Below are 24307 nucleotides of genomic sequence, written 5' to 3' on the forward strand. Positions count from 1 at the left end.
AGGCTGAGGAGGAGGAGAACAGCCATATTCCCAGCCAAAGGGAAAACCAAAAGAGCTGGAATGGGGGGAATCAACCCAAAAAGGGGAAATATAGCCCAGAGACTTTGGCTTCACCAACCCACCCAGGACCTTGCCCGGGGAAAAGTGGCACATTCTGGTATGAACTCCAGCAGATCCTTATGTAAAAGCGAGCAGCACATGCCCACAAAATCCTCAGGAAATGTAACAGCCTGGTGTATAGGAATGATTTATCGGCACGGCTTTTGGCTGCAATCCATATATAACCCATAGCGGCTGCGGCAGGATTATCGAAGCAATCAGTCTCACATCTAATTCAGCAAGGAGAGGGATATTAAAATGAAAAGAGGTCTGTGAAACCCTGGCAGAGGCTCTCCCTCTCGCTCAGCGTCCACGTGGCTTTAACGGAAACAAATGGGAGTGAAATCGGCCCCCGAGAGGGTGAAGTGATTTTTACAGCCCCCTCCTGCCGCCCCCAGCTCTGCTGTGAGCGTGCGGTCCCTGCCTGGTCCCTGCTGGGATGCGGCCGCCTCCAGATGGGAACACGCCGACCCATTCTGGGGGTGCAGAGCGTGACACCTCGCAGCCAGCACTGGCTGCACAGATTTAAATCTGAGCGTATGGATGCATTGGCCCGTCCTCCCCTCCCGGGAGCTGTTTCTCTACCCAGGCGCAGGGTGGGCGATGGGACGGCGCGCCCGGCTCCCGCTGGCTGCCACACGCTTCCCTTTTCCCGCCTCCGACACGCTTCCCTCCAGCAAGGCCACATGTGGTGGCAGGGTCAGACCTTCCCAAGGTAGTAAAACTTAGTGGCACTCTGGTGGTGGCACCGCCATCCCTCCTTCCCTGATGGGGATCAGCTCATGCACTGCAAAAAAAGCTGTTCATAACAGAATTGAACACAAACCACCTAAACCATGGCTGATTTCACTCGCAGAAGGTCTGCGGTTAAAAGTTAACCGGGGCCAGCGCACGGGGCAGCGATCAGCTCTCGCTGGGCAGAGTCCAGTGGCTATTTTGCTTTCCCTGGTCACTGTCAGCGGTGGAAGCGCCAGTGCCAAGAGCGGTGTCATCTGCAGCAACGGGGGCATCGATCACAGTTTCCCTTCCTACGGGCGAGCGCAGACCTTGCCAGAAATATATTAGTCACTGTAGTATACAAAGACCATATGCATCCCCGCCTGACTTTTAATGGAAAAAATCTCTCAGCAGCTTCTCTAGAAGTCAGAGGACACCCAAAATAATGAGATACTGGAAAGAGGCACCCAGCCCCCATCTGCTCTGGGTCCCTGTGCCCGAGCGAAGCTTTTCATTGCCCCTAGGGGGGAACGGAAGAGCCTCCTTGCACTGCCCGGCCTATCCAACACAGGGTGGAAAGAATTGGGGGAAAAAAGGCAAAGCCGGGCTGGTAGTATTGTAACAGCACCGAACCCAGTGGCAGGTTTCAGTAGGCATCAAAAAACATCTTTACCAAGATAATAAAAAATCTTGATGATACCGCCTAATAATGCTTAAGCAATATATAACGAGCATCCCAAAACAAGAGCGTAAGCACCGTACATGGCGTTGAGCGTGAGCCGGGACGAGCTCAGGGCACCACCATCGCCTTGTCCAGCACCGCCAAGCAGCTCCCGGCTCTCCTGGAAACAGCAGCTCCAGCCCACGATGCCCCCGAGAGAGGAAACGAGAGCGGCTCTGCACTTTGTGAACACCACTTAAAAGACATTAGGGCTGAGTTGAAAGCAAAGCCTCCTCCAAATTACCGCCCCGATCTGATAACAGCCGCCTTCCCTGGAACAGTGCTCGTCCATCAGACATCTCTCACAGCGCTCTCAGGGGTGGGGTCTCAGGTTTTGTTGGGTGTTTTTCCCAAACTGAAGTGCTTATGGAGAGGGGCCAGGAGAGGGATGGGGCTCCTTCCCCCAGAAGAGGGGCTGCCTCTCCAGTTGGGGGCCATGAAGGCAGCTCCAGCGCCCACAGCCACCACACGTCCTGTCCCTGGCATGTTCCCCCTGGCCCTGAAGGATCTGGTCCTGTCCCCAGGAATGGTTTCTGCTCCTGCAGCGTTGTACAGCCGCACGGTCAGCCCACAGCTCCATCACACCAGCTTTCTGCGGTCATCCCACCGCTGCTTTTGGGCTTTACTGTTACCTCCATGCTCCTGATGCTCCTGATGCTCTGTGCTATGCACGTGGCCGCAGGACTGTGTCCCACCTCCTAACCACGCTCAGTCCCTCGCAGCAACCCAACCTGTGGCTTCTCCTGATGAGACCTGCCCCCTGTACACAGCTGCTCCACGAACTCCGTCGCCTCCATCCTCCCACCCGACCTTAAAAATCCCCTCTTTTTCCCAACCCCACGGCCTCACTCTCCCCAGTCCGCCTGCTCCGAAGCCTCACCTCCCCGGGCAGGAGCCCCACGGACGCCTGGTATCACGGGGACGGCCACCACCCTGTCACATCCCCGAGGCTGGGATGCTGCCAGCCCATCGGGTACCACCGGCACATGTCGGGGCTGGTGGGCGGCCGAAGGCGAGCGGGATGTCCACCGGGCCCGGGCGGCCACAGCGCGGCTCCTCCAAACGGGATGGGGAAATGACACCACCGATTTCCCCCCCACCCCACCCCACCCCCCCCCACCCCCATCGCCAAAATACCGGCACAGGCGGCTGCGAGCCCGGCGGGAAAACCCCCTTTGAAGGAGATGCCGTTTTCTGCTCGGAGGGCATCCCCGGTCCCGGCCGCCCACGCCCGCCGCCGCCGCCGGTCCCTCCGGGCGCGGCTTTGTCTCGGCAGCCGCGGGCGCATCCCCCCGCCCGGGCCCGCCCGGGCCTCCCCGCCCGCACCCGCACCCGCACCCGCCGCCACCGACCTGGCGGGACGCGCCGCTCCGCCGGCGGGAGGGAGCGGACCCCGCAGCCCCCGGAGCCGCCGCCGCGCTGCGCTGCCCGCGGGGGCCGGAGCGGGGCCGCCCGGCGCCGCCTTCGCTTTCGGTTCCGCTCCGGCGGCGGCAGCGAGGGAAGGAGGGAAGGAGGGAGGGAGGGAGGGATGGAAGGAGGGAGGGAGAGAGGGAGGCCCCGCTCCGCCCCGGGGAAGGGGAGGTTTCCCCCCCGGGCAGCCGCATCCTGCCCGCCCACCCCCCGTGAGCCGTTCTTTAGGGTAGGTTTTTTTGTGTTGTTTGTGGTTTTTTTTGGTTTTTTTGTTTTTTTAATATTTTATTTCCCCCTTCGGCCGCGGGCTGCGCGGCCCCGCCTCACCTCGCAGCGCAGCCGCGGGATGCAGCCGGGGAGGGGGCTCCGGCCCGGCCCGCTCCTCCGGCCCCCGCACCGCACCGCACCGCACCGCACCGGGCGGCGGCCCCGGGCGCACCCCGCGTCCCGCCGGGGCGGAAACCGCAGTGCCCTCCCGCCGCTGCTCGGCCGGAGCTTCCCCCTCCTCTGCCCTTGTGCAAACACCCCATCTCCAGCGTGGGTGCAAATGGGGTTACCTGCACCAGCCCCCCCCGGACCCTCGCTGGGCGGTTGCCCGACGCGTCTGAAATCATCACCTAAAAGGGCTTTGAGAAACCAGTTGTTTGGAAATGTCACAGCGGCCACCGCCAGGCCACCGCCGCCACCGAGCACAGCTGCCGCTCAGGTTGCAGCTCTGCAGCACTGGGACGGAGGTAACGCTGCCGCACGGGCACGGCCTTCAACTCCCCGGCTGGCACCAGCCCTTTGTAAACATCTCCCTTACTTTGTCCATGCTAATTATTTGGTTTTTCTTATCGAGCACGTTCCCACCAAGCCCCATTCTCGCGCTGAGCTCACCTGCAGTTTTCCGATCCGCTCTTCTTTCCATGAAGCGACAGCTTCAACCTCGAGCAGATGCAAACACCACGGCTGGCGCAACCCCTCGTCCTCGTTTTGCTTTGAGACCCATTTGTGGGCAACCGCTTGGGCATTGCACAGCTCCCCAGAGTAGAGCCACGCTTCCGTGCGAGCTTTATGGATAAACGCTCCTATTTTGACCAGGATCTTGAAAGCCACTCTAGAAATTAAGTTAATGCACTTACTGTAAGATAGTAGGTGCTCCAAACAGTTTATGGATTGAACTCCTCGACACTGATTAATGGAGGTCAGATAACGTAGCTGAGAGGGGGCGAGCCACTGAAACCAGCGCTCCCGTGAAGCCCACATGGGAACCTGGGTTACTTTTCACGGTTCGAAATTCAGCTGCTGTTTTAAAGTGAGGCACCGATTATCTGCCAACAGCCACGCTGCAACACTAATAAACAAGATGCGTAAACTAGCACTTGACGACCCTCATTTCAACCACATCTTAGAGCTGCTCTCTTTCCTGCCTTACCTGGCAGGGCTCCAGCAGAGCCAGGTTTAGGTCAATGCCACAGTTTAATCTACTGCTTCCTGGCTGGGTCTCTCTGAGCGTTTATGCTAACGATGCTCAGCTTTTATATAGTCACAAGGTGAAAGGACTGGCACTCCCATCCCCAAGGTTCACCCACAAAAGGTTTACACTCACAAAAGTGCAACCCCATCTGCCTTGAAATCCCACACCATGTCCGAAACAAAATTTTCTTCCAGAATGAGGATCTAATGGCAGCATATCGGATATTGAGTTAGTTGTGATCTTCGTTTATTCACCCACGAAACCAGAGCAGGTAAATTATACGTAGCGCCAATGGCAGAACGTGTACAATAAAAACATTTCAGCTGAGCTGGGGCTTTTGTTTAGCACTTGACTCTTCCCAGCCGCTCTTTGCACAAGGCCACACGTAACAACAACGCCGGGACTTTGCACCAGTAGACCTCTCCAACTGAATCCTGTTTTTTCCCCTTCTGCCAGCACCATCTGTTTCTACAGAGTAAACAGTGACTGTAGACAGGTTAACCGCAAGGACACATTTTAAATGAGACTCCCCATTCTTTACGACTTAATGAGCACAAAGGAGCTTCGCTTACATTTTCCACTATTTTTTGTACCCCAGTGTTCATAAAGCCAGCATTGATTCTGAAAATGTCACTAGTAAGAACAGATATTATTTCATCGCGACTGTGCTACTCCCCTCAGAGTGTTTATAATGCAGTCAAGAGAGTCTTTTCTTTTTATCTCCCCATTCCATTCTTATTCTTAATTTCAAATACAGAATAAAAGTGAAATGGGTGGAAACCTACGTTCTCCCTTAAGTTATTACAAACAAATGCAAGTTTGTTGAAGACCATGATTTATTGACGGTTTTTCTGAAACACGGATGACTGAATATAATAAAAAGACAGTTGTAAAAAAAAACAGGAAAACAAATCTCATCTTTAAATGCATCACTTGAAGGCATTGATTAAGGGGACACCATGTGCCGGCAGCTCCTGGTGCAACTGACGGAACAACATGGCACATTTGTTCCTTTCCTGGGTCTTGCCCAGGGTGTGGAACAGCCGGGCTTGGAAGTAGAGAACATCTCTGAGCTGCTCTTTGCAGTCCACTTTGGCAAAGTAAGTCTTGGCTTCATTTAGATTCAAGATAGCAGATTCCAAAGCTGCAAAAAAAAAAGGGGGACAGTCATATTTAAGATAGTATCACAATAACAACTCCAAGCAATACAGCTCAATTCTAAGGGGCCCAATTATAAATTCCTCAGCTTTTCAAAACAGTTTGTGTCTTAGCAACATCGTCTTTCAGCTAGTTTCTGTTATTCAGCCTTTGCTGCAAAATACAAGTGTGCAAGTATGCAGATAAACAAGATTCCATTATAAACACTGCATCTGTTGAATAACTAATTCCAAATTAGTTATTCCCCCAAAATAGGAAAGACATGGACCTGTTGAAGGGGTCCAGAGGAGGCCACAAAGATGATCCGAGGGCTGGAGCCCCTCTCCTATGAGGACAGGCTGAGAGAGTTGGGGTTGTTCAGCCTGGAGAAGAGAAGGTCTCCCAGTCCCTAAAGGGGCTCCAGGAGAGCTGGGGAGGGACTTGTACCAAAGGCATGTAGTGATAGGACGAGGGGGAATGGCTTCACACTGGAAGAAGGTAAGATTTAGATTAGATATTAGGAAGACATTTTTCACTGTGAGGGCGGTGAGCCCCTGGCGCAGGTTGCCCATTGAATCCCTGGAGGTGTTCAAGGCCAGGTCAGACGGGGCTTGGAGCAACCTGGGCTGGTGGGAGGTGTCCCTGCCCAGGGCAGGGGGTGGCACTGGATCTGCAAGGTCCCTTCCAACCTAAACCATTCTGTGACTCTATGAAATTAATTTTGCTATCCGATAACGAGGTAACACACTCTAACAGTGACGACCATGTAGAAGGACTCCATGTAGCAGTTTCAGTAAGGAGAATTACTCTTCACACTACCTTCAATCTTCTTTTCTGGAGTGTAGGAAGCTGCAGAAGCCACCTGACATTTAGCCACCAAGAACATGGCGCAGCCTTTGTCCAGGACAGCTCCGTGGGCCAAGACAGGTTCTATTGCCGTGTGCAGAATATTCAGGGCTTGTTCAGGAATGCCAAGGATCAGCTGAAAGACAAATACTTGCTGGTCTAATACTGGAATCCACTGGTAAGAGCAGCTTCTTCTGAGAAGACCAACACAAACCACATCTGTTTCTATTAACGCAATGCACTACAGACAAGGATGTAAGTTTTTTCCCCCACAATCGTCTTTTAAATCAAAATTTATTAGTAGAAATGAGTGCTCTCTGAAACGATTAGGCATGGCTTCTCCACCGCAGTCAGTGCTGACAACCACATCTCTGCCAGCTCAGAATAAACAATATAACTGAACTCCATTACAAGCATTATTTGTAATTCAAACACATGCCAAACTGTGCTACTAGAAAGCCAAAATACTAGCAGGAAAAATAACAACCGAAGGAATGAAGGCAGGGCCAATTTATGCTTGCCTGCTTAATTATATGCAATAACCACACATGTCAGTGATACACATAAAACTCAACTTCTATTAACTTCCTCCAAAGATTTTACATTTAGGATACACTTCTTCAGAATCAATAATTTGATTCCAACGAGGCTGTGTTCTTAAATCTCACGGGAGTAAAAACAGTATCCAGATCCCCAGAATAAATGTTGCCCTACAGCCCTGTGAAAACACAAATCAGACGTACCTGGGAGAAGGCCAAGTTCAGCACAGTTTCAGAAGCCAAATACTGTAGACTATATTCTCGAGAGAGGGCCAGAGCCTGCAGCAGGACAGGCAACGCTATGGTATGACATGAAGATCTCCAGTAGAGCTCCGCTATTGAAAGCAGTACACTAACCAAAACAGGGGGAAAGAGTTACAAACATTTTCTTTCGATGAAAAACATCCACTTGTTTCCCAAACAATTATTCCATCCATAATGGTATTGATTTTATTATGAATTACATTACTGCATATACAATAAACTTCCATTACACCCTGAAGAGGAAACGCTACCGACATACAAAAGATTAAATAACACTGTAAGTACTCGGCAGGTTCGCACAAAGGTACGGCGACACACATACATTTCTATTTCCTATTTATTTCGGATGCAGCATTTCCTTCTTCCGTAAGTCTTCACGAAACTTTAAAATAAGTTTACCACCTTTTAGTTTACATATTAAAGACGACTAGGTTCCAATTCCACAATATTTTGAGGATTCCTCCATACCACGATTAATTAATGAAATTATATTGTAATCTCCAAATCACAGTAAGCAACCTGAAGACTAGTGAAATCTGAACACAGACACATTGAAATGGCCGATTCTCATCACTGCAAAGTGTCTCTAATGCTCTGAAAATGAAACATTCTTACCTAATCACCATCTCGGTGTTCTTGATTTTCTGGCAGTGGATCAACAATTTCTGCAAAAGTTTGTGTGCCTCTGACATTTGATTTTGGGCTTTCAATACAATGGCTTTTCTGTCACGGTAGAAAGAAAATATCACCGGTCGTATTTTTATAGTTTAGATACAATTCTGCTCTCCAAAACGCAGTAACGTAGGTCTCTATTTTGTGACTTCTGTTTCTTGCAACTGCAGAACGGCATTCTGACAAAGAGTACACAATGCTACACACGCCGGCGGTGGGAAAATCAGCTGTCTCCGATTCCAGCTGGACAACTCCCAGGCAGAAAGGATCAAACTCATAAACCAGATTTAAATAGAAAAAAAAGCATTGCCAAAACCCAAAGGCCAAACAGGCAACAGAAGTGGGAGGGCATGCAAGCTAGAAAGCACAAGGAATTCTTTGTAAGAAAAACAGGTATGAGGTAAAGTAGCTAAAATCGACTTGCGCTAACACGGACAGGGAGCAACAGGGAAAGAGCGAGAACAGGGAAATAAGAAGCAAAGACACAGCAGTAGGGGATGCATAACAACAGCCCTGACCCATACACCGAGCAGAATATTTCAAGATCAGGGAAATCACAAACAGGCCAATTCCAGAAGGACAAGCATCAGGTCCCACAGCTTGAATACCGATCTTCCGGCTCACTGGCATTGGCTACGTTTTCAGGTGTTTTGCCTCATTGAAAACCAACAAGAAATTGCTTTCAACAGTAAGTGGCTTTTCATACCCACCAAATAAGTTTTAACCCGACCCCTTTCTAACGTGTCGTTTCCATTTAGAAACAAAACCACGTTAAGGTGAGAGAAAAACCATATTGTCCCATTTTGTAGATGTAGAAACCAGGACAGAGATGAAGCTCTTACGGCGGCAGAGCCGAGACCAGGCCGGCGATCCCCAGCCAGCTGACACAAAATCCCGCGATGTGCTTAGGTCCGAGTACAGTTACCACAACAGATCTTGAAGAAGGAATTTGTGTTTTCACAACAGATCTACAGCTCTAGAATAACACCAACTTCAGCAGCGCTATTCCAGTTCTTAAAACGCCCAGAGAACCAACCAGAAATGATTATTGCAGGACATACTCGGATGGAATAAGCGCTACACGTTAAGACAACATGACCGTAATTAGTTCTGGAATGGGAAGAACATGTAAGCACACGTGACTGCCAGCAATCGTTTTGCTAAATCTTTCATTCTCTTCACGGAACACACCTGCAAGTGTGTGCAGATTCGTGATTTCTTACCTGTATACGCCTTCAATGCTATTAAGCGCTGTAATTCCTGCTACAAGAGAATCTGCTATATGATATCTTCCATCATTCATGGCTCTCTCAAACTGTATTTTCTGATCAAACAGCATCCAAAGCTAAACAAAGAACATCCAGGGACAAGTTTTAGAAGCTGTGCCTGCTCATTTTCTAGGTTAGAACTTAATTTTTATTTTCCCCTGTGGATATTTATGTCTAGACACAACTAACTCCACTGTTCAATTACTGGATTAACTCAATTACTGTCCTCAACAGAAATGTTCAGGTCTGGATTAATGTTTCAATACCAAAGCTCACCTATTTGACTGCATTTTAAGTAAAAAAGCTCTTTTAAATCATTACTAATGCTTTGAAACAGTAGACTTGTTCTGTAGCGAAAAAGAGATGGACCAAATGATATTTAATGGAATCTTGGACACTTCAATGTAAATACTATCTTACAGACTCATGTGTTAATGTATTTCCCAGAGTCATACAAGAATCAGCGTATTCTTTCAATTATTTCTAGATTGTAATCTATCAAACTAAGTAGCACTAATTAAACAAAACTTTGACGCTCCAAATCAATGCAGAGCATTTAATTCCTATACGTGCTCATGAAGGAGATTTATATTCCTCTGTCAATGATATTTCTATTTCAACAGCTTTTTCTTAGGAGGGTACGGCGAGATAAATGTCTCACCAGTCTTAAAATAACAGAGGCATCTTTTTCATGCTTTTGTAGAAAAGTTTATGCCAAACAGCTTCCCGTGAGGTCACGAGCCAAGTGAAATCAGCAAACGTGTAGCCCAAGGCATAGAGAAGATGCAATGGAATTCAGATCCTATTGGATCATAGTTACATAATTTACAAGCTAAATTGTAAATATTCTACCTGTGCATGCTGACTATTGGGAGGGAATCTTTCCTTTAGGTGTTTCAATATTTCGGAAGCAGCTGCAAAGTATCCCTGTAACACAGAAACAGCACTCTGAGTAGCGTACACAGGGGCAAGCACGCTCCCCTTGATTTCCACACAGCCTTCGCGGAAAGAACCTGCCGAGCAAAACCCCTGTATATTCTTTGCCCCCGACGCAGGGATTAGGGGCAGAACAAAACAGGAGTCAAGTCTTGCACTCTCTGTCAATAACACCCACACCTCCTCTCACCCAAATGACATTTCGTGCAACTAGCCGTAAAACTCACCTGCTCTGCATGTAGCTCAGCCAGGTGACACAATACCACGGCGAAGGACTCCGTGTTATTCTGCTGAACGCCCACGTTCACAGCCTCCAGACTGTTCATGCTCAGCAACGTTTGGGCTTGTTGAAGTGCCATGGTGCTTGTGCAAGAGAAACATCTTTTAGCTTTCAAGCAACAAACAACAACCATTTAATCTATGGTCTTGTTATGACAACAGCCTACATTTTCTGGTAAGCCAGGGGTCTGGAGAAGGATGAAAACTTGTAAAACAACAGTTCAGGAACTGTGGACTACGCAGGCACAGCAAGTACTACACAGGAAAAGCTGCACACAGTCTAAGCACAGAGATGCTGAAAATGGGAGCACAGGAACAATTTATGCACTATTTGCCACTACTAAATGGAAACTCAATCTCTTCTCCAGTATGAGTTTTAAAGGAACACAAGAGAATGGAAATAATTGCACTCAGCCTGTACTGAATCACAGTCTGATTGCTTTATTTGAGTGCACTGGAGAGACAGAGTCACTTGTTACGCCTATATAAATAACTCAAAACGCATTACGTGCTAACAAGTACAGTGAGCTAACCCAAGAGTTCAAAAGAAACAAAATACCTGCGGCCGTATAATCTCCAAATGGCAGTCTTCTGTGCTATACTAATATCAATAAGCTCTGACAAGCTGTGTTTCCAGTGCAAGAGATCAGAATCTTTTAAGGCATCCATCAGTTTGTTGGCAGCCTTTCCTGCAAAAGCTCTTTGCTGAACCAAGGACTGTATTCCCAGGGAAGCGAGGTACTGGGAAGAAGACAAAAAAAAATACCAACAGCACTGAAAGACAATAGAGTACTCTACGCTTGCAAATTACACCGGAGCAAGAGTTCTAAACTAAGAAAAAAATCCCAGAGAAAAAGATGTGATGTTATTCAGCACAGACAAAGGAACGCCGCTCCAGGCAATTCTTTAAATACCCACTTATGCGCACCCACACAGATGTGAATGTCATTTTGTTAGATGCGAAAGGTAATTTCCACTCCCCCACACAGAAGTCTTAAAGACGATGACAGGACTTGTACCTGGATTTCTCCAATGATGAAACAGCTGTGAAAACGCAGAGCCTTTCCTCCCCTTCCCCACTAAGCGGCCATGTCCACTCTCATCTCCCAACATCAGCAGTTTAGCTCCTTTTAGAACAATTCTCTTAACAAAGAGATTGCGGATCTTGGGGAAGACAGAACTAAACATTAACAGCCAAGAGATTCGGGACAGAAAACTATCTAAGGAGAGGGCTGCCTTGCAAGATTTTGCAGCTGGGGCAGAGCCATACAAGTAAACTTGTGTTCAAAGCCCTGCCAGGGGCATCGGCACTGAGTTTCAGGGAAGGCGGAGGCCTAAGAACCGCCCTTGAGCACCAGCAGACTGTGCTACGGGCCTGAGGCCAAAATGGTGCACGGGGCCAGGCTGGTAGCCACAGAGATTTTCCTGCCTGAAAAACAAACAAGTGAAAAGGAAAAACAGCGAGCCTTGCAATAACGCACTGGCATTTAACCAAGTGAACTCTGGTTTGTTAATATGACGAGTAAAAACGATAGAAACAGCTAAATTTTGGACTGTTAAAATACATTTGCTTAAATTCGGTTACATATTTTGAACGGACCAGCTGCAAAACCCAAAACCCTATTGTGCACACTCCCCTTGCCACGTGTGTTTGTCCCACAATAAAGTTAAGGATAAATGAAATGGACTTACCGGCAAACCAAAATGTAAAGATTTGTTTACAGAGTGCTCCAGCAGAACACAGCTATCGAATATCTTCTGCTCCAAGATGTACAACCAGCTCTAGCAAGGAAAAAAAAAGTTAAATCTCATTGCAAATAGGTGATGGATGCTCAACTTCTCTTACTTTTTGCACAGAATGCACAAAACCTCATTGGAAATAGAAACCACTTCAGAATTAATATGATACTAAGGAAACTTCTATTAAATGCTGCACAGCAAAATACATCAAAAGCGCAGCTAGGCTGAGACACTGGCTTGACAGCATTCAACGCTGGAGGTTCAGAGTAGTGCACAGAAACCCCATTATTAACTGTGGAAAGCAGCATCTCAAGAGTTTGATACCATTGATGCCAATTAATTGTACCAATAATGTTAATTACAGAACAAAATACAGAGGAATCTAAGTCTTCCCCTTCTCCTTTTTGTTAGCTCAAAAAAAGAATGATTACTCTTTAAGAATCCAACAGGCAGTAAGGAGAAAGTTTATGAAATACTTTGCCTCTTTAAAACATATAAAACTAAACTTCAAGTTTAGTACCGAGATCTTATTACTCTGGGATCACAATTCCTGTCTCAGAAAGTAATCCTGGGTTGCAACAAAACCATCCCGCGATCTCCCTACAGTTTGTTGCTTTGGGTGACACATCTGCCAGACTGTCGCATTTAAATTACTGAAGCATTCGATGAGATACCACTGTAAGAGGACTTCTGCAACAGTTCACTGAGCAAAGGCTCAGGTAACAGAGACAAAGGTGACTTAACCTCTGTTTCGACACAGCTATCTTACCAGGCAATGCTGCAAGCAAATGTGGTCGTTAGACTCCTGTGCAATTCGGATGGCTTCCTGAAGCGCGAGTTCAGCCTGTTGACTATCAGCAAACAAAAAGGGAGAACATATTATATTCCCACGGTGCTTAAAATACAGCATTACAATATGGAGGAACATCGATCTAAATTATGCATATCGCACTCAGAAGATCACTCTGATTTAATAGACTGCTGAGAAAGGCGGTGTTTTCCTCCTAGCGCTTCAGCAATATATTCCAGTCTTGAGGATAATAAGCAAACCAGCATCTGCGAGCCACTACAGAAATGCAACCGTAACCCCTAAGAGGGCTTTCAAACCCTGTACGTGCCAAGTCATTGTTTGAACAGGGGCAACGTTAAGTGCCCGTGTAAAGTAAGTTGGCGTTCTCAGTTTTGCAGATGTCCTTCCCAACTCCAGTCCTTTCACATGATGCATCCAGGCAGCAGTCAATAAATGCAAACCATATATGGAGACGGGTCCGTCAGCTTTATCAATAAAATAACACTCACTCCTACGGCATTTTAGAATTAAAAAAGCTCAGATGGCTTTTTTTTTTTTTTTAATTACTCTTTTTCCAGATCATCAGCTCTATGTTGATTTGAACGTTAACAGAAAACCAACCCCACTTTCTTGAGAATATAGCTGAAAATAGGCATTCGTATCCACTGACCTTTCTGAGGTCACAGCAACGTAGCAGTTGAGAACTTAAATACCTAGGAAGCAGTTGCAACCAGACACAGAAAAATGTCAACTCTTACCCTGCTCTAGATGGCTCAGTTATTATGGAAACCAAATAAATGTCAAAACAAAACCAAAACAAATCAAGATTCCAAGACAATTCCAACCCAACTATAGCTGTTATGAAATTAGAGAAAGACCCTCCTACTCCTGAACAGATTTTCAGAACGAACAAAAAGGTCTACCCCTCAGCACTTACGAGAGGCGATGAGATGAATTTTAGCTGTGCGGTCCAATAGATTAACTTACTAATGGCCAAACCGACAGTGCAGCGCAGCTAGATTCAGAGCAGCGTATCTCAGGCTCCGACCGTAGCCTTCATCCCCGTTGCTTTTGCTTTCTGCTCCGGTGAGAATTAAACGGTCAAAATAATGAAGGAGGCTGTGTGTTGAACTGAAGACGTCTTGCACTCTGAGACTATTTAAGTAGCTTAAATAATGCTAAAAATTGAAGCAAAATCAGCTGTAACTATCCATAACTATTAAAACAGAGGTTTTATTTATGACTACTACGTATCTTCTTACTGAGAAAGGCTGCCTAACAAGTGCAACCGTGAAATACTGTATGGTCAGGAAAGTGCTTGATCAGAAGCCACCTGGGCAGAATTTCTGTTAATCTTGGATAAAATTGGTTGTTTTCCCTAACAACGTCTTCCAGATGGCGTCCCATAGGCCAAGATCTGGCCATCAGAATTATCCCACCCAGCCTGAGACCTCTACATGAAAGGAGATGCTAAAACTACATATTTTCTTCTGGGCATTGAGACCTGGGCAGGACAACCCTTTACAGAACACTGGAGAGGACTTCTGGAGTTGTGAGGTCCCGCGGCTGCTATGGCAGCCCTTTCAAGGATACGTCTCCAAATGGGAGCAAGGAAATTCATCTGCCTCAGCCCAGGGCCACTGGGAGGAAGAGTTAGAAAGTAAGGCAGGAAAGAGTTGACTGGGAACTCACAGAACTCGCTCAAGACTAAACTGTTGAGGAAAAAGGCAACGCTCACGGGACAGGTCTGGAATTAACTCTCAATGGGAGTCATCTACTGCTTTCCGTAAAAATTGCTATTAAGCACCAGAAGTAAAGTGAACATCAGTCAGCAAAATCAACAGATATTGCACTTAATACTGATTTTTAAGCTATGGGAGTATGAGGCCTGAAATTTCTTTGGAAAATGTGTGTAAAAAGAAATCAGTTTTAAATTTAGTTCAACAAGAACGCACTCACATAGTCTCACCAAAATTGAGAGTATTCTATCTGTGCATAAAGCCAGACATGTGGTGAAGTACTTAGCTTAATTAAGGTTTCTGTACCTTCAGGAGTTCAGTCTGAATTACTAAACATTTACATGCAACTTGCTCACGTTTTTATCATCTGCTTGTACTTCAATATAGAATAAATTACTCCCAAATAATCCCACCCTAGAGATAAGAAATCCCTTTACAACCATTTTGGATGAAGAAAAAGATACTTACTGCTTCAGCAAAGTCTGGATTAAATTTTAACAAGTTGTTCAATTCCTTTTGTAAAGATGCTGGAGTAAGAGCCTTTGTTTCATCGTTCTTTAATAAAGAAGCCTGGAATTGAAAAGTAAAAGTAAGATAAGTAACTCAATCTGGAGGGTTATAAATGTATTTCGATACATGCTTGTCAGTTTGTTATCTGCTTTCAGTGAATATTAAAGAAGATCTTGTAACAGCTCTGTCTGATGCTGAAACATCAGTGGCAGTTTTATTCTATACTATATTATAGCATTCACTTTCCAGAGATCAAAGAGACCAAGTAAAATAAAAGCTCATTCATAAAAGTACTTAAAGAATTCTGTTTAAGTTTCTCTTTGAAGAACTAATACAACCGATCGCTTACTGGAATTACAAGTATCTTCTCACAAAAAGTTTAGTAAACTAAACAAAAGTAAATCCATAGTTTGCTTCGGTAGTAGATCAATTAATAAAAAATTACAATAATCTAGCTACTAGAATAAGCATTACTGAATACTGACTAATGAAAAGACTTTAAATTTCAGAACCCTCCTAAATATCACGATTCCTCCATAATACTGCAATTAGGAGGAAAAAAAAAAACCACATTTATACTCACTGGTAGCAGATACTCTACATAAGTCACACCAGCTAAAAACCACAGTATAACAGAACGTCACTGCCGTTAAAATCCACACCTTGCACCAGATCACTGCAGTCTGTCTTGTTTTCTCATTAAATCCCATTTCTAACTCTACTCCTGGATAAGGGGTTCCCTGTTCTGCGCGTGTGGGGAGATGCTGCAGTGCCAGCAACTGGAGCTGGATCACAGGGTTCCGTATGGCGGTGGTGCAGCAACCAGAGGAAGCGAGAGGATGCGTGTCAGTGGGTGAACACTGGCGAACATCAAGCTGGACTAGGCAGAAATTTGGATAAGCAGCTTGAGAGCCAAGTATTGAAACAGCCATAAGACTGGGCCAGGTATTTCTCTGAATGAGACACCTGGAAAAAGTGCAGGCCAAGCAGGAGGTCCCAAGCCAACCGACGGAGAGACTGTGGGGCCTTTGGGTCAACGAGAGATGCATTTGTCTGTGTGTCATGTCTTTGTGCTGGAGGCAACTGGGACAAGACAATCCTTAGGGCCAGTTACTTGATAAGCTGAGCGTGTAAGCCCAGTTACTGGTGGAATTGAAAGAGAGAGCACGAGCGCATACATGTAAATATTTCACACTAATGGACCTTCATCCTCATCAGCCAGGGAGGGGAACAGCGTAACAGACAGTGTGCTCAGCCTCACCACTGGTTGCACTGGGGGTGATGGAGCTGCAGGAGCCTTGCCATGATCAGGCTACTGGATTCAACAGCCCCTAACAGTAAAGATCCTAACGGGACTGAGAAGTTACTTCGAACTTATGATACATAATGTTTCACATACATTTTAACTGCATTTTGGTTTTTTAGGAAGCAATTATAAGCACGCAGCACATTTACTGACATTGGTGTCAGTATTTCTGCTCCATTTTGTATTTACCAGCTGGAATAATCAATAAAACTGCACATTTTGGTGACACCAAATCTGAGGCGAGTAGTCAGAATGGAAGCGATCAAATATCATCGTAGGGTGTACATGCCAAGACAAAACACTTTTGGCCCCAAGTGCTCATACTGAGCAACTGCACGCAAGTCTTTAACGGATCTAAGAAAACATCATGTCTAACACTGTGGATAAAACTGAAGGTGAAATTCATGTTATGGACCATTTACTCAACTTTATTCAGAAGTAACATACCTGCTGAGAAAGAAAATACTCTGCTTGTTTCTGGGAAAGGGGCCCACTGCAAGATATCTCTTCTTCCCTGATAAGAAGCACTCTGGTTAGAAACAAGGGCAATGAAATAGAATACAAGGAAATACATTTTATTAGACATTCCACACTTTTGCTTTGTAAAGTTTTATGAGCTATTAGAGCTCAACAGCATGAAAGGAAACTAAAAGGAGAAAACTTAAAAGAATAAAATCTACTACATTGAAATCAGCAATCCAAATGAATTCACGCAGTTTAGTTGTAATCTTCAATATGCAGAGACCGTGGTCAATATGAATGTTACCCTAAATACACATGAAAACCCAAAGAAAAGCAGCAGACAGAAGATTTGGGGTTCAAATCATAGAATCGCTGAGGTTGGGAGGGACCTTTAAGATCATCAAGTCCAAGCACTAACCTACCCTGACAAAACCACTTCTAAACCATGTCCCCAAGTACCACATCCACCCTTTTTTAAACACCTCCAGGGATGGCGAATCCACCACCTCCCTGGGCAGCCTATTCCAATGTTTAATAACCCTTTCAGTGTTGACATACTCAAGTGGCTTGGCTCCGTTTTTCCTTTCTTCTGAAGAGAATCACAACGAAATGAACTGGCACTTTGGCCACATGCATCGCTCCAGAAAACAGCTGTTCCACGAGAGCAGACAGAAGTTTATTCCGTGGAAAGGCAGCAACTACAGCATACAGCCAGACTCCAAAAGCTGGTAACTGACTTATGCTGTAGCAGCGTATGCACAAGCACAGGTTTGCATGAAGACATTTTAGAAAGTACATTTTAAATATATGGATACACAAAATGCTTTTAGGATTATTCTTACAGTGGAGCACCTCTTTAGGGGGTGAAAAGTCTCAATATTCGCTTCTCATTTTTGATGTAAATAAATGTGAGTTCTTTTATTTGGGGAAGGGCAAAAAGAGAAACCAAAACCGTTACGCTTAACTTTTCCTTATTGAGCAATCTTTCCTTCGCTGGAAGCAGAAGTGACCAGCAGCTTTAGCACATCGCACGCCAGCACAGCCAGAGCAGGCGCACAGCAGTGGGCTGTACAGAAGGGAACCTTGGGCAGCATCTGGCCTTCAGCTTGCGATTCCCGAAGGGAGCCTGAGAATGGGGTACCGCCATCTTCTGAGACACTGAGCAGAACTGCTGCCATTGACAAGTGTTACCACATGGTGGCACCAAGGAAACGGAGAGGCCACCCAGCTCTGCCAGTGTGGCTCAGGCTTTAAAAAAAATACAAGATTACAGTAGGTGACACCTCAGTATCGCAGCTGAAGTCGTTAGTGACAGGACGTGCACAGGGCCAGATGGGCATTCGTGGAGTTTGGAAGGTTTAACAGGAGTAGCATCTTGAGCCGGACAAAATTTAAGTTTACTCTGATGCGCACAAAGGTAATCTGAAATAAGACTAATTCACTTAAGAAGTGGGAAAGACTTTAATATTAATATATCACCTTAAAGGTACATCAAGTTCTTCTTTCTCCATTTTCCCCTCCAGTTCCTCTGTATTTGTCAGTTCCATGTCATTCTCATCAATTCCATTTTTTTTCTCATCATTTTGGAAGTACTGCTGAAGGGCGGTGTAAAGTTTATAGACCTGACTAAAAGAAAGCTTATTGTATGCCAAGATCATATGGCGCAGAAACAGACCTGCAAAGGAAAACATCTGTTATGACAACTGTCTGTAAGGTTGCTGCTTCAGAGAGGAGACCAGAAATCACAATAACCGGAAGCTTAAAGTGCATTATTTAATTTTGTTTAAGTGTCTCATTTCCGCCTCCCAATTGATAAAAAAACAGTTTTGCAGGGTGTAAATCCGGTATTAATTTAGTGACAAATCTCACAGACTATCTGATCACAGAAAAATTGTTCGGATCAGTAAAAACCGCACGATACGAAAAATTGTTGGTTAATATGAAACATCTGAGCAAGATTATGCAATCTTTACACCTCCCCAAAACCAAAGCTATATCCTGAGTGAATTACATCAGTGATAAGATATCACATGAACTACAGCTTATAGATAAAAAAATAGTTACCTACTACACTTGTTTTATGAACTTCTGGCTCTGTCCCTGTAAATGAATCTGAAAGGTCATCAAAAAATTGTTCCATATCTTTCAATTCTCCTTCTGCCATAAGTTTTAGCCTAAACAGAAAGAAAACCACACATTTTTTTTAGGGTATTAATAATATGCATATCAAATATTCTTCTATTTTGGGTATAGAGGAGTAAACACAAACAGAACAAAGTGGTAGTTAATTCGTTATGCCCAGAAGGTTTTTATACTCATAAGCTAAATCAAAACATACTAAATATTAGTAATAAGCCAAATAATAATCAGGTTGGTTTGGTGCTTTTATTTTTCCTCTTTAAACAGTTACTTTAATAAAGAGAACAATTAGAAAAGATTGTTATTCTTCTAACTAAACAATTAGGAACCCAAAATAGACGGATTTTTAAAACTGTTGCTGTTAAGTAAGGTAGCTAATGTCAAAACAGATCTTCTGTATCACAGAAACCTTAACACAGATGGCTTCCATGTTTGGTTTGGGTGCCTGCCGGAACTCACTCCTGAGAACTTAGAAAACTGTAGGGGCACTTTTGTGCTCCGAAGGCACTTCTTTTAACTACACATTTACACACCTCAGAGCACTTTGTAATAGGGATCAGAGCAGATATAGACAACGCAGAGCACGCTTTATCATGTCGCACAGCCGCATCGATGGCAGCGGCCGTGTCTCCACATTCCCAACACAGAATACAGACACCCCAAGACGGGAGGCGTGAACGGGATCGGTCCCTCAGCCCCGGCAGGAGGGCAGCCCGGCCGGCCGCGGCTCCGAGCCTCCCTCCATCACGACCCCCGACCCTCAGCAGCTCTTCTCCCCCCTGTCCCCGATCGCGGGGACTCGGTTTAAGGGTCCCCTGCGGTGGGGCGGGGAAGGGAGGGGCGGCGCCGGCGCCCACCTGATCTGCACGGAGCTGGCCAGGTGCGGGCAGGACTCCTCGATGGCTTTGCGCAGTCGCGACAGCGGCATGTCAGGGCCCTGGGGAGGAGAGCGACATGTCGCGACAGGCCACAACGCCAGCAGCCCCTTGGGGTGGGCGCCGCCTCCCCCCTCATTCCCCCCCAGGGCCAGGCCCAGGCCCGGTCCCGTCCCCGACCTGCAGCAGCGGCAGCAGCAGCCGGTTGAGCCGCCGCCGCTCCAGCAGGCCGAGCTGCGCGCCGGCGCGGCCCAGCTCGCTCAAGAGGACCAGTAGCGCCATCTTGTAGGGAGTGACCCAGTCCTTGATGCCGAAGACGTTGGCATGCACCACGCCGTTGGTCATCATGGGGTTGAAGTACAGGCTCTCGTGCACGCTCGCCATGGCGGCACCCGGCCGCCACCGGCCGCCACCGGCCGCCCGGGAAACCGGCCTCGCCCGCCAGCCAATCGCCGCCGCCACCGCCATCACGCGGGCCGCCCAGCGACCAATCAGAGGCGGAGGCGTGCGCCGCCCTCGAGGGGCCGGCTGGCGGCCCGAGCCCCGGCGAGACGTTCCGGGGAGAAAAGGGTCCGGGCGGCGGCGGACACAGGGGAGCGGGCGAAGGGCGGTACACGGCGGGCGGGCTCCCGCGTCGCCCCGGGTCCCCGCTGGGTTTTCAGTCAGGCTGTGGGCTGCGGCGAGCTATGGCCAGCGTCTGAGTGAGTTGGCCACAGCCTGTTATGGCTCACAGCCCAGGGACTGGTCAATGTCTCCTCCATTGATGCCGTCCTCCATGCTGCCCATGGGGATGGTGGCCAGCGGCTCGGTGGGCCCAGCACCCCAACCATGACCCTGCGAGGGCTTGGGGACCCTTGCAGCCCTACGTGGATGTGCCACAGTCCCTCTGAGGAAGGCGTGACCACCACTGGTGGGTTTGGTGCCACGTGTTCCAGTGAGAAGCAGCACGCTGAGCAGCCAGAGGCACAGCGGCTCGGCAAGGACACAGCGCTTCTCTGCAACTGGTCCCCAGTGCACCCAGTAATGTATGGGGAGCCTGGGCCACACACTGGCGCGAGCGTTTCCCTGGGGCAGCCCGAGAACACCATGGAGTGGATTTGCTCCCGCTGGAGTGGATTTCTTGCAAATTAATTGTGATGCGATAAAGATATTTCCAGACACAAGTTTTTATTTGCTCAATAATTTGTTAAAGCACTTCATTAAGGCATCATGTTCCCAAAGAAAATACTCCAATTATTATAATAGTACTAATTTTTGTAAGCGAGAGCAAAACAGAACTCAATATTATCATACATCTGTGTGTCCCCGGGGAGTTCAGCTGAGTTGCTCCTGATTCATGCCTGGGGGTGGTGAGAGGAGGAGGAGGCGGCAAATCAAGCGTGGAGTAATTTTCTAGAATACATTTACATTTAAGAAACTTAATGTTGTAGTTAGTTGTCGCTGGCATAATTAATGATAGCTTCCTAGACCTCAATGAACTAAATACTCATTGAACTACAGCTGAATATAAAACCCAGGAAATAACTACAGCTATTATAAAGGTCAATTTACTGACAGTTCCTGAAAATAAAGTGTGACTGGCCGGGCGGAACCACCGGAGCGGTGGGGTGGCTCGGCGGGGAGGGGCAGGAGGTGAGATAAAGGCCGGGCTGCAGCCAGCGTGTGCGCAACTTGGAGGAAAAAGGAAACGACAGACATCTGGTTCTGACATTTCTGTGGAATGCTCCGAAGCCGACGTGCGAACGCTGCCAACAAATCCTTCAGCCTGTTGTGTAGAGAACGCTTAGAACACGCTTTTTAGGCATATTTAAATAAACTCGTGCGCCTAAAAAACAGCCTTCCAAATAAGTAGCAAGAGGTGGTTTTGGTCGTATTAAATTCAAGATTAGGTAATGCAACTGAAAAAGTCATCTTTTATCTTACCTAAAACAGGCTGATGGCCCCGAGTAACGTGCCTGAGCTTACAAAGCATGAAATGGCCACCAGATGGGTTTGGGGATCTTTGCCTTTTTGTGCAATGCTGAATCTGTCAAACCAAGTCTCTGTAATCTGCAAATTTTCTCAAAGGTAATTCCAAAGTACCGCTTGTCTCTGGTATGAAAAGTGAATACTATAATGATTCTTCCCATAGATATTAATATCCAATCTGAAATTACCAATAAAGCCAATAAATTAAATTAACTTTAAAAAAAAACAAAACCAAAACCAACTTTACTGTAAAATTTTGCAAATTGTTACACTAAAACCAAATGAATATTCCTGATAAGAATCACTTCTCTACCTCGCTCTCCCTTGGTGGGATTACTGAGCTGCAGCGAGTCATCATCACTTGTTATTTCATGGCAGAAGTAAATGCGACATCTAGTATTAACAGATTTAAATCTTAATGCTTCTTTGGCACAACCCTGAAGGTTCAGTGAGGGCAAGTCTTTTATTAATAGCACCTCTGCAAATGCTACTTTTCAGCCACAGAGTAGCTGGCAGGGTTAAAGTTCGTCCTTTAGAAACAATCTACGTGGTTACAATTTAGACAGGCTACTGCATTAAAAGTGATCTCAAATCACATGTTACAAATATGATTCATCGAGTTCTGCCCAAATTAAGGCGGGAGTGGCAACTACAGCTGCCAGCACAGTCACCAGATCTCAGCTCTGTCAGGCCCACGTTACTCCCTAAAACATCTGTGTTTGGGAGGATTTCTTGTTGGCAAGTCCTTAACAGAGCTAAAGGAAAAATTCTCAGTTTGGCTCATCTGTGGGACAGAACTTTTACTCCGCTTACAACGACTGCATGAGGAGCTCTCGTGTTTTAATGTAAGATTATTAACAAAAATATCTGTATAATTTGGTACTTCAAGGGTGACTCTCTGAATTGACAGGGTTTAGGTAACAGAAGTTTTTAAAAATCAAACTGTACTGATATTTCTTAAGGTGTCTTAAAGCAATCTCTTGCATGAGAAATATGGGAAATGTGCCATTGCTTGTTCCAACTTTGTATTCACAAGGCTTTTCTACTGTCTTTTCAGTTGCTTTGACTCAAATTGCAAGCTATTATTGGGGAAAAAAAAAAAAAGACATTTTTTATTAAATCAGAAGTTCATAGCACATCAAAAGCTTGTCGAGGAGCATAAGCATTTCCAAAAAGAGATGACATGATTTTGCATGAAGGTATGGTGTCAGTGCAAATCCAGAAGTTGGGCTGCACGAAGAATCCGCTCTTGATGCTAAAGCCGCCAAGACTGTGCCATTCTCGCGGCGATTACTTTTTTTTTTTTTTTATTTTGACTCAGTTCTTATATCTGACTTGCTCCAAAAATAGATCCAGCCTGCAGAAATTAGTGAAGACTGCATGCAACCTTTTGTACGGGTAAATTTGATTTGTGGTCAAAATTTATTTTCAGCCACTTTCATCTGTTCCTCTTTTTTGGCAAAGGCCTCCTTTGTTCTTGGCCCTGTGTGCTCTTATGTAAAGCTTTCCCGAAGGCTTGGTTGGGTTTGTATTGTTGGGGTTTCTTCAATGTAATCTTCTGGTTATTAGGTCCCAGTTCTTACAACCTATGATTATTATTTGTTATATATATCCCACGCATAGCATAGAGAAAATAATAATAGCACCTGGAAGCTAGCTGGAACTGGGTTTTTAAATAATAAACCTTATTTTCTATTATTTGGATCTGGGTTTTTAAATAATAAACCTTATTTTCTATTATTTGGATCTGGGTTTTTAAATAATAAACCTTATTTTCTATTATTTGGAACTGGATTTTTAAATAATAAACCTTATTTTCTATTATTTAAAGATTATCACCAAAGGGCTCGGTAGAATAACCAGCACTTTGGGCTTTTGCCAGCAGCACCGAGGCTTTTAATTCTCCTTGTGACAAACCCCACCTTGTACGCAGAGGTGCCAAAACACCTGAATTTTGGTGACTGCCAGATTCACCCCCAACTCAGTGCCAGACCCCGTTTCTCCACACGCTCAGGGGAAGCTCCATAGGCGGCTAACAGCCACCTTCGCTGCCTCGCAGGACACGCAGCGCCCACCACCTGCTTAAGCACACAGGAAAAAAAACAAACCCCAAAACCATGAGGTAAAAGTTCTCTCTTACTTCAGTGACATCACTATTTCCGCACTTACAGCTGTCAGTGCCCTCTTCTTTCCGTGTTTGAAGGGTATTTTCGCGCCCCCCGCCCCCCCCCAGCTCCGCGCCCGCGGAACCTCCGCCTCCGCCAACACGCAGCCGCTTCCTCTCCTCCCATTGGCTGCGCCCGCTCGCTGTCGGCGGCGGGACAACCAATGAAGTTGGGCGGGGTGGGAAGGCCCGCCCTCCGTGAGGCGGCCCGCCGGAGCGCCGCGCAGGGCGGGGGCCCGCTCGCCGCGGGGGGGGGGCGGTCGGCGC

General features: G+C 46.5%; 1 protein-coding gene across 1 annotated transcript; it reads right to left on the bottom strand.

Annotated features, from left to right (window-relative positions):
* Positions 1-5230: 5230 nt before the first annotated feature.
* Positions 5231-20311, bottom strand: ANAPC5 (anaphase promoting complex subunit 5). Its single transcript, XM_082491675.1, has 17 exons — positions 20089-20311; positions 19891-19970; positions 18959-19068; positions 18374-18569; positions 16880-16946; positions 15085-15186; positions 13865-14055; positions 12857-12938; positions 12040-12129; positions 10907-11088; positions 10296-10431; positions 9985-10059; positions 9088-9209; positions 7808-7915; positions 7133-7280; positions 6363-6525; positions 5231-5550 (listed from the first exon to the last, which is right to left on the bottom strand). The coding sequence occupies exons 1-17, from the start codon at positions 20290-20292 to the stop codon at positions 5336-5338; spliced, it is 2271 nt and encodes a 756-aa protein (XP_082347801.1). The 5' UTR covers positions 20293-20311; the 3' UTR covers positions 5231-5335.
* Between the last annotated feature and the right edge of the window lie 3996 nt (positions 20312-24307).

This window comes from Vanellus vanellus (genome assembly GCF_965231255.1).
Source record: "Vanellus vanellus genome assembly, chromosome: 16".
In the NCBI taxonomy this organism is placed as follows: Eukaryota; Metazoa; Chordata; class Aves; order Charadriiformes; family Charadriidae; genus Vanellus; species Vanellus vanellus.

What these genes read in the sequence shown, in the direction of transcription:
- ANAPC5 (XM_082491675.1), bottom strand. Translation starts at nt 20,292, where the DNA reads ATGGCGAGCGTGCACGAGAGCCTGTACTTCAACCCCATGATGACCAAC. An exon ending in AGTATTTTCTTTCTCAGCAG is followed by an intron (nt 15,187 to 16,879) that starts GTATGTTACTTC and finishes TTTCAATTCCAG; the next exon opens with GCTTCTTTATTAAAGAACGA. An exon ending in CTTTACATTTTGGTTTGCCG is followed by an intron (nt 11,089 to 12,039) that starts GTAAGTCCATTT and finishes TCTTCTTCCCAG; the next exon opens with TACCTCGCTTCCCTGGGAAT.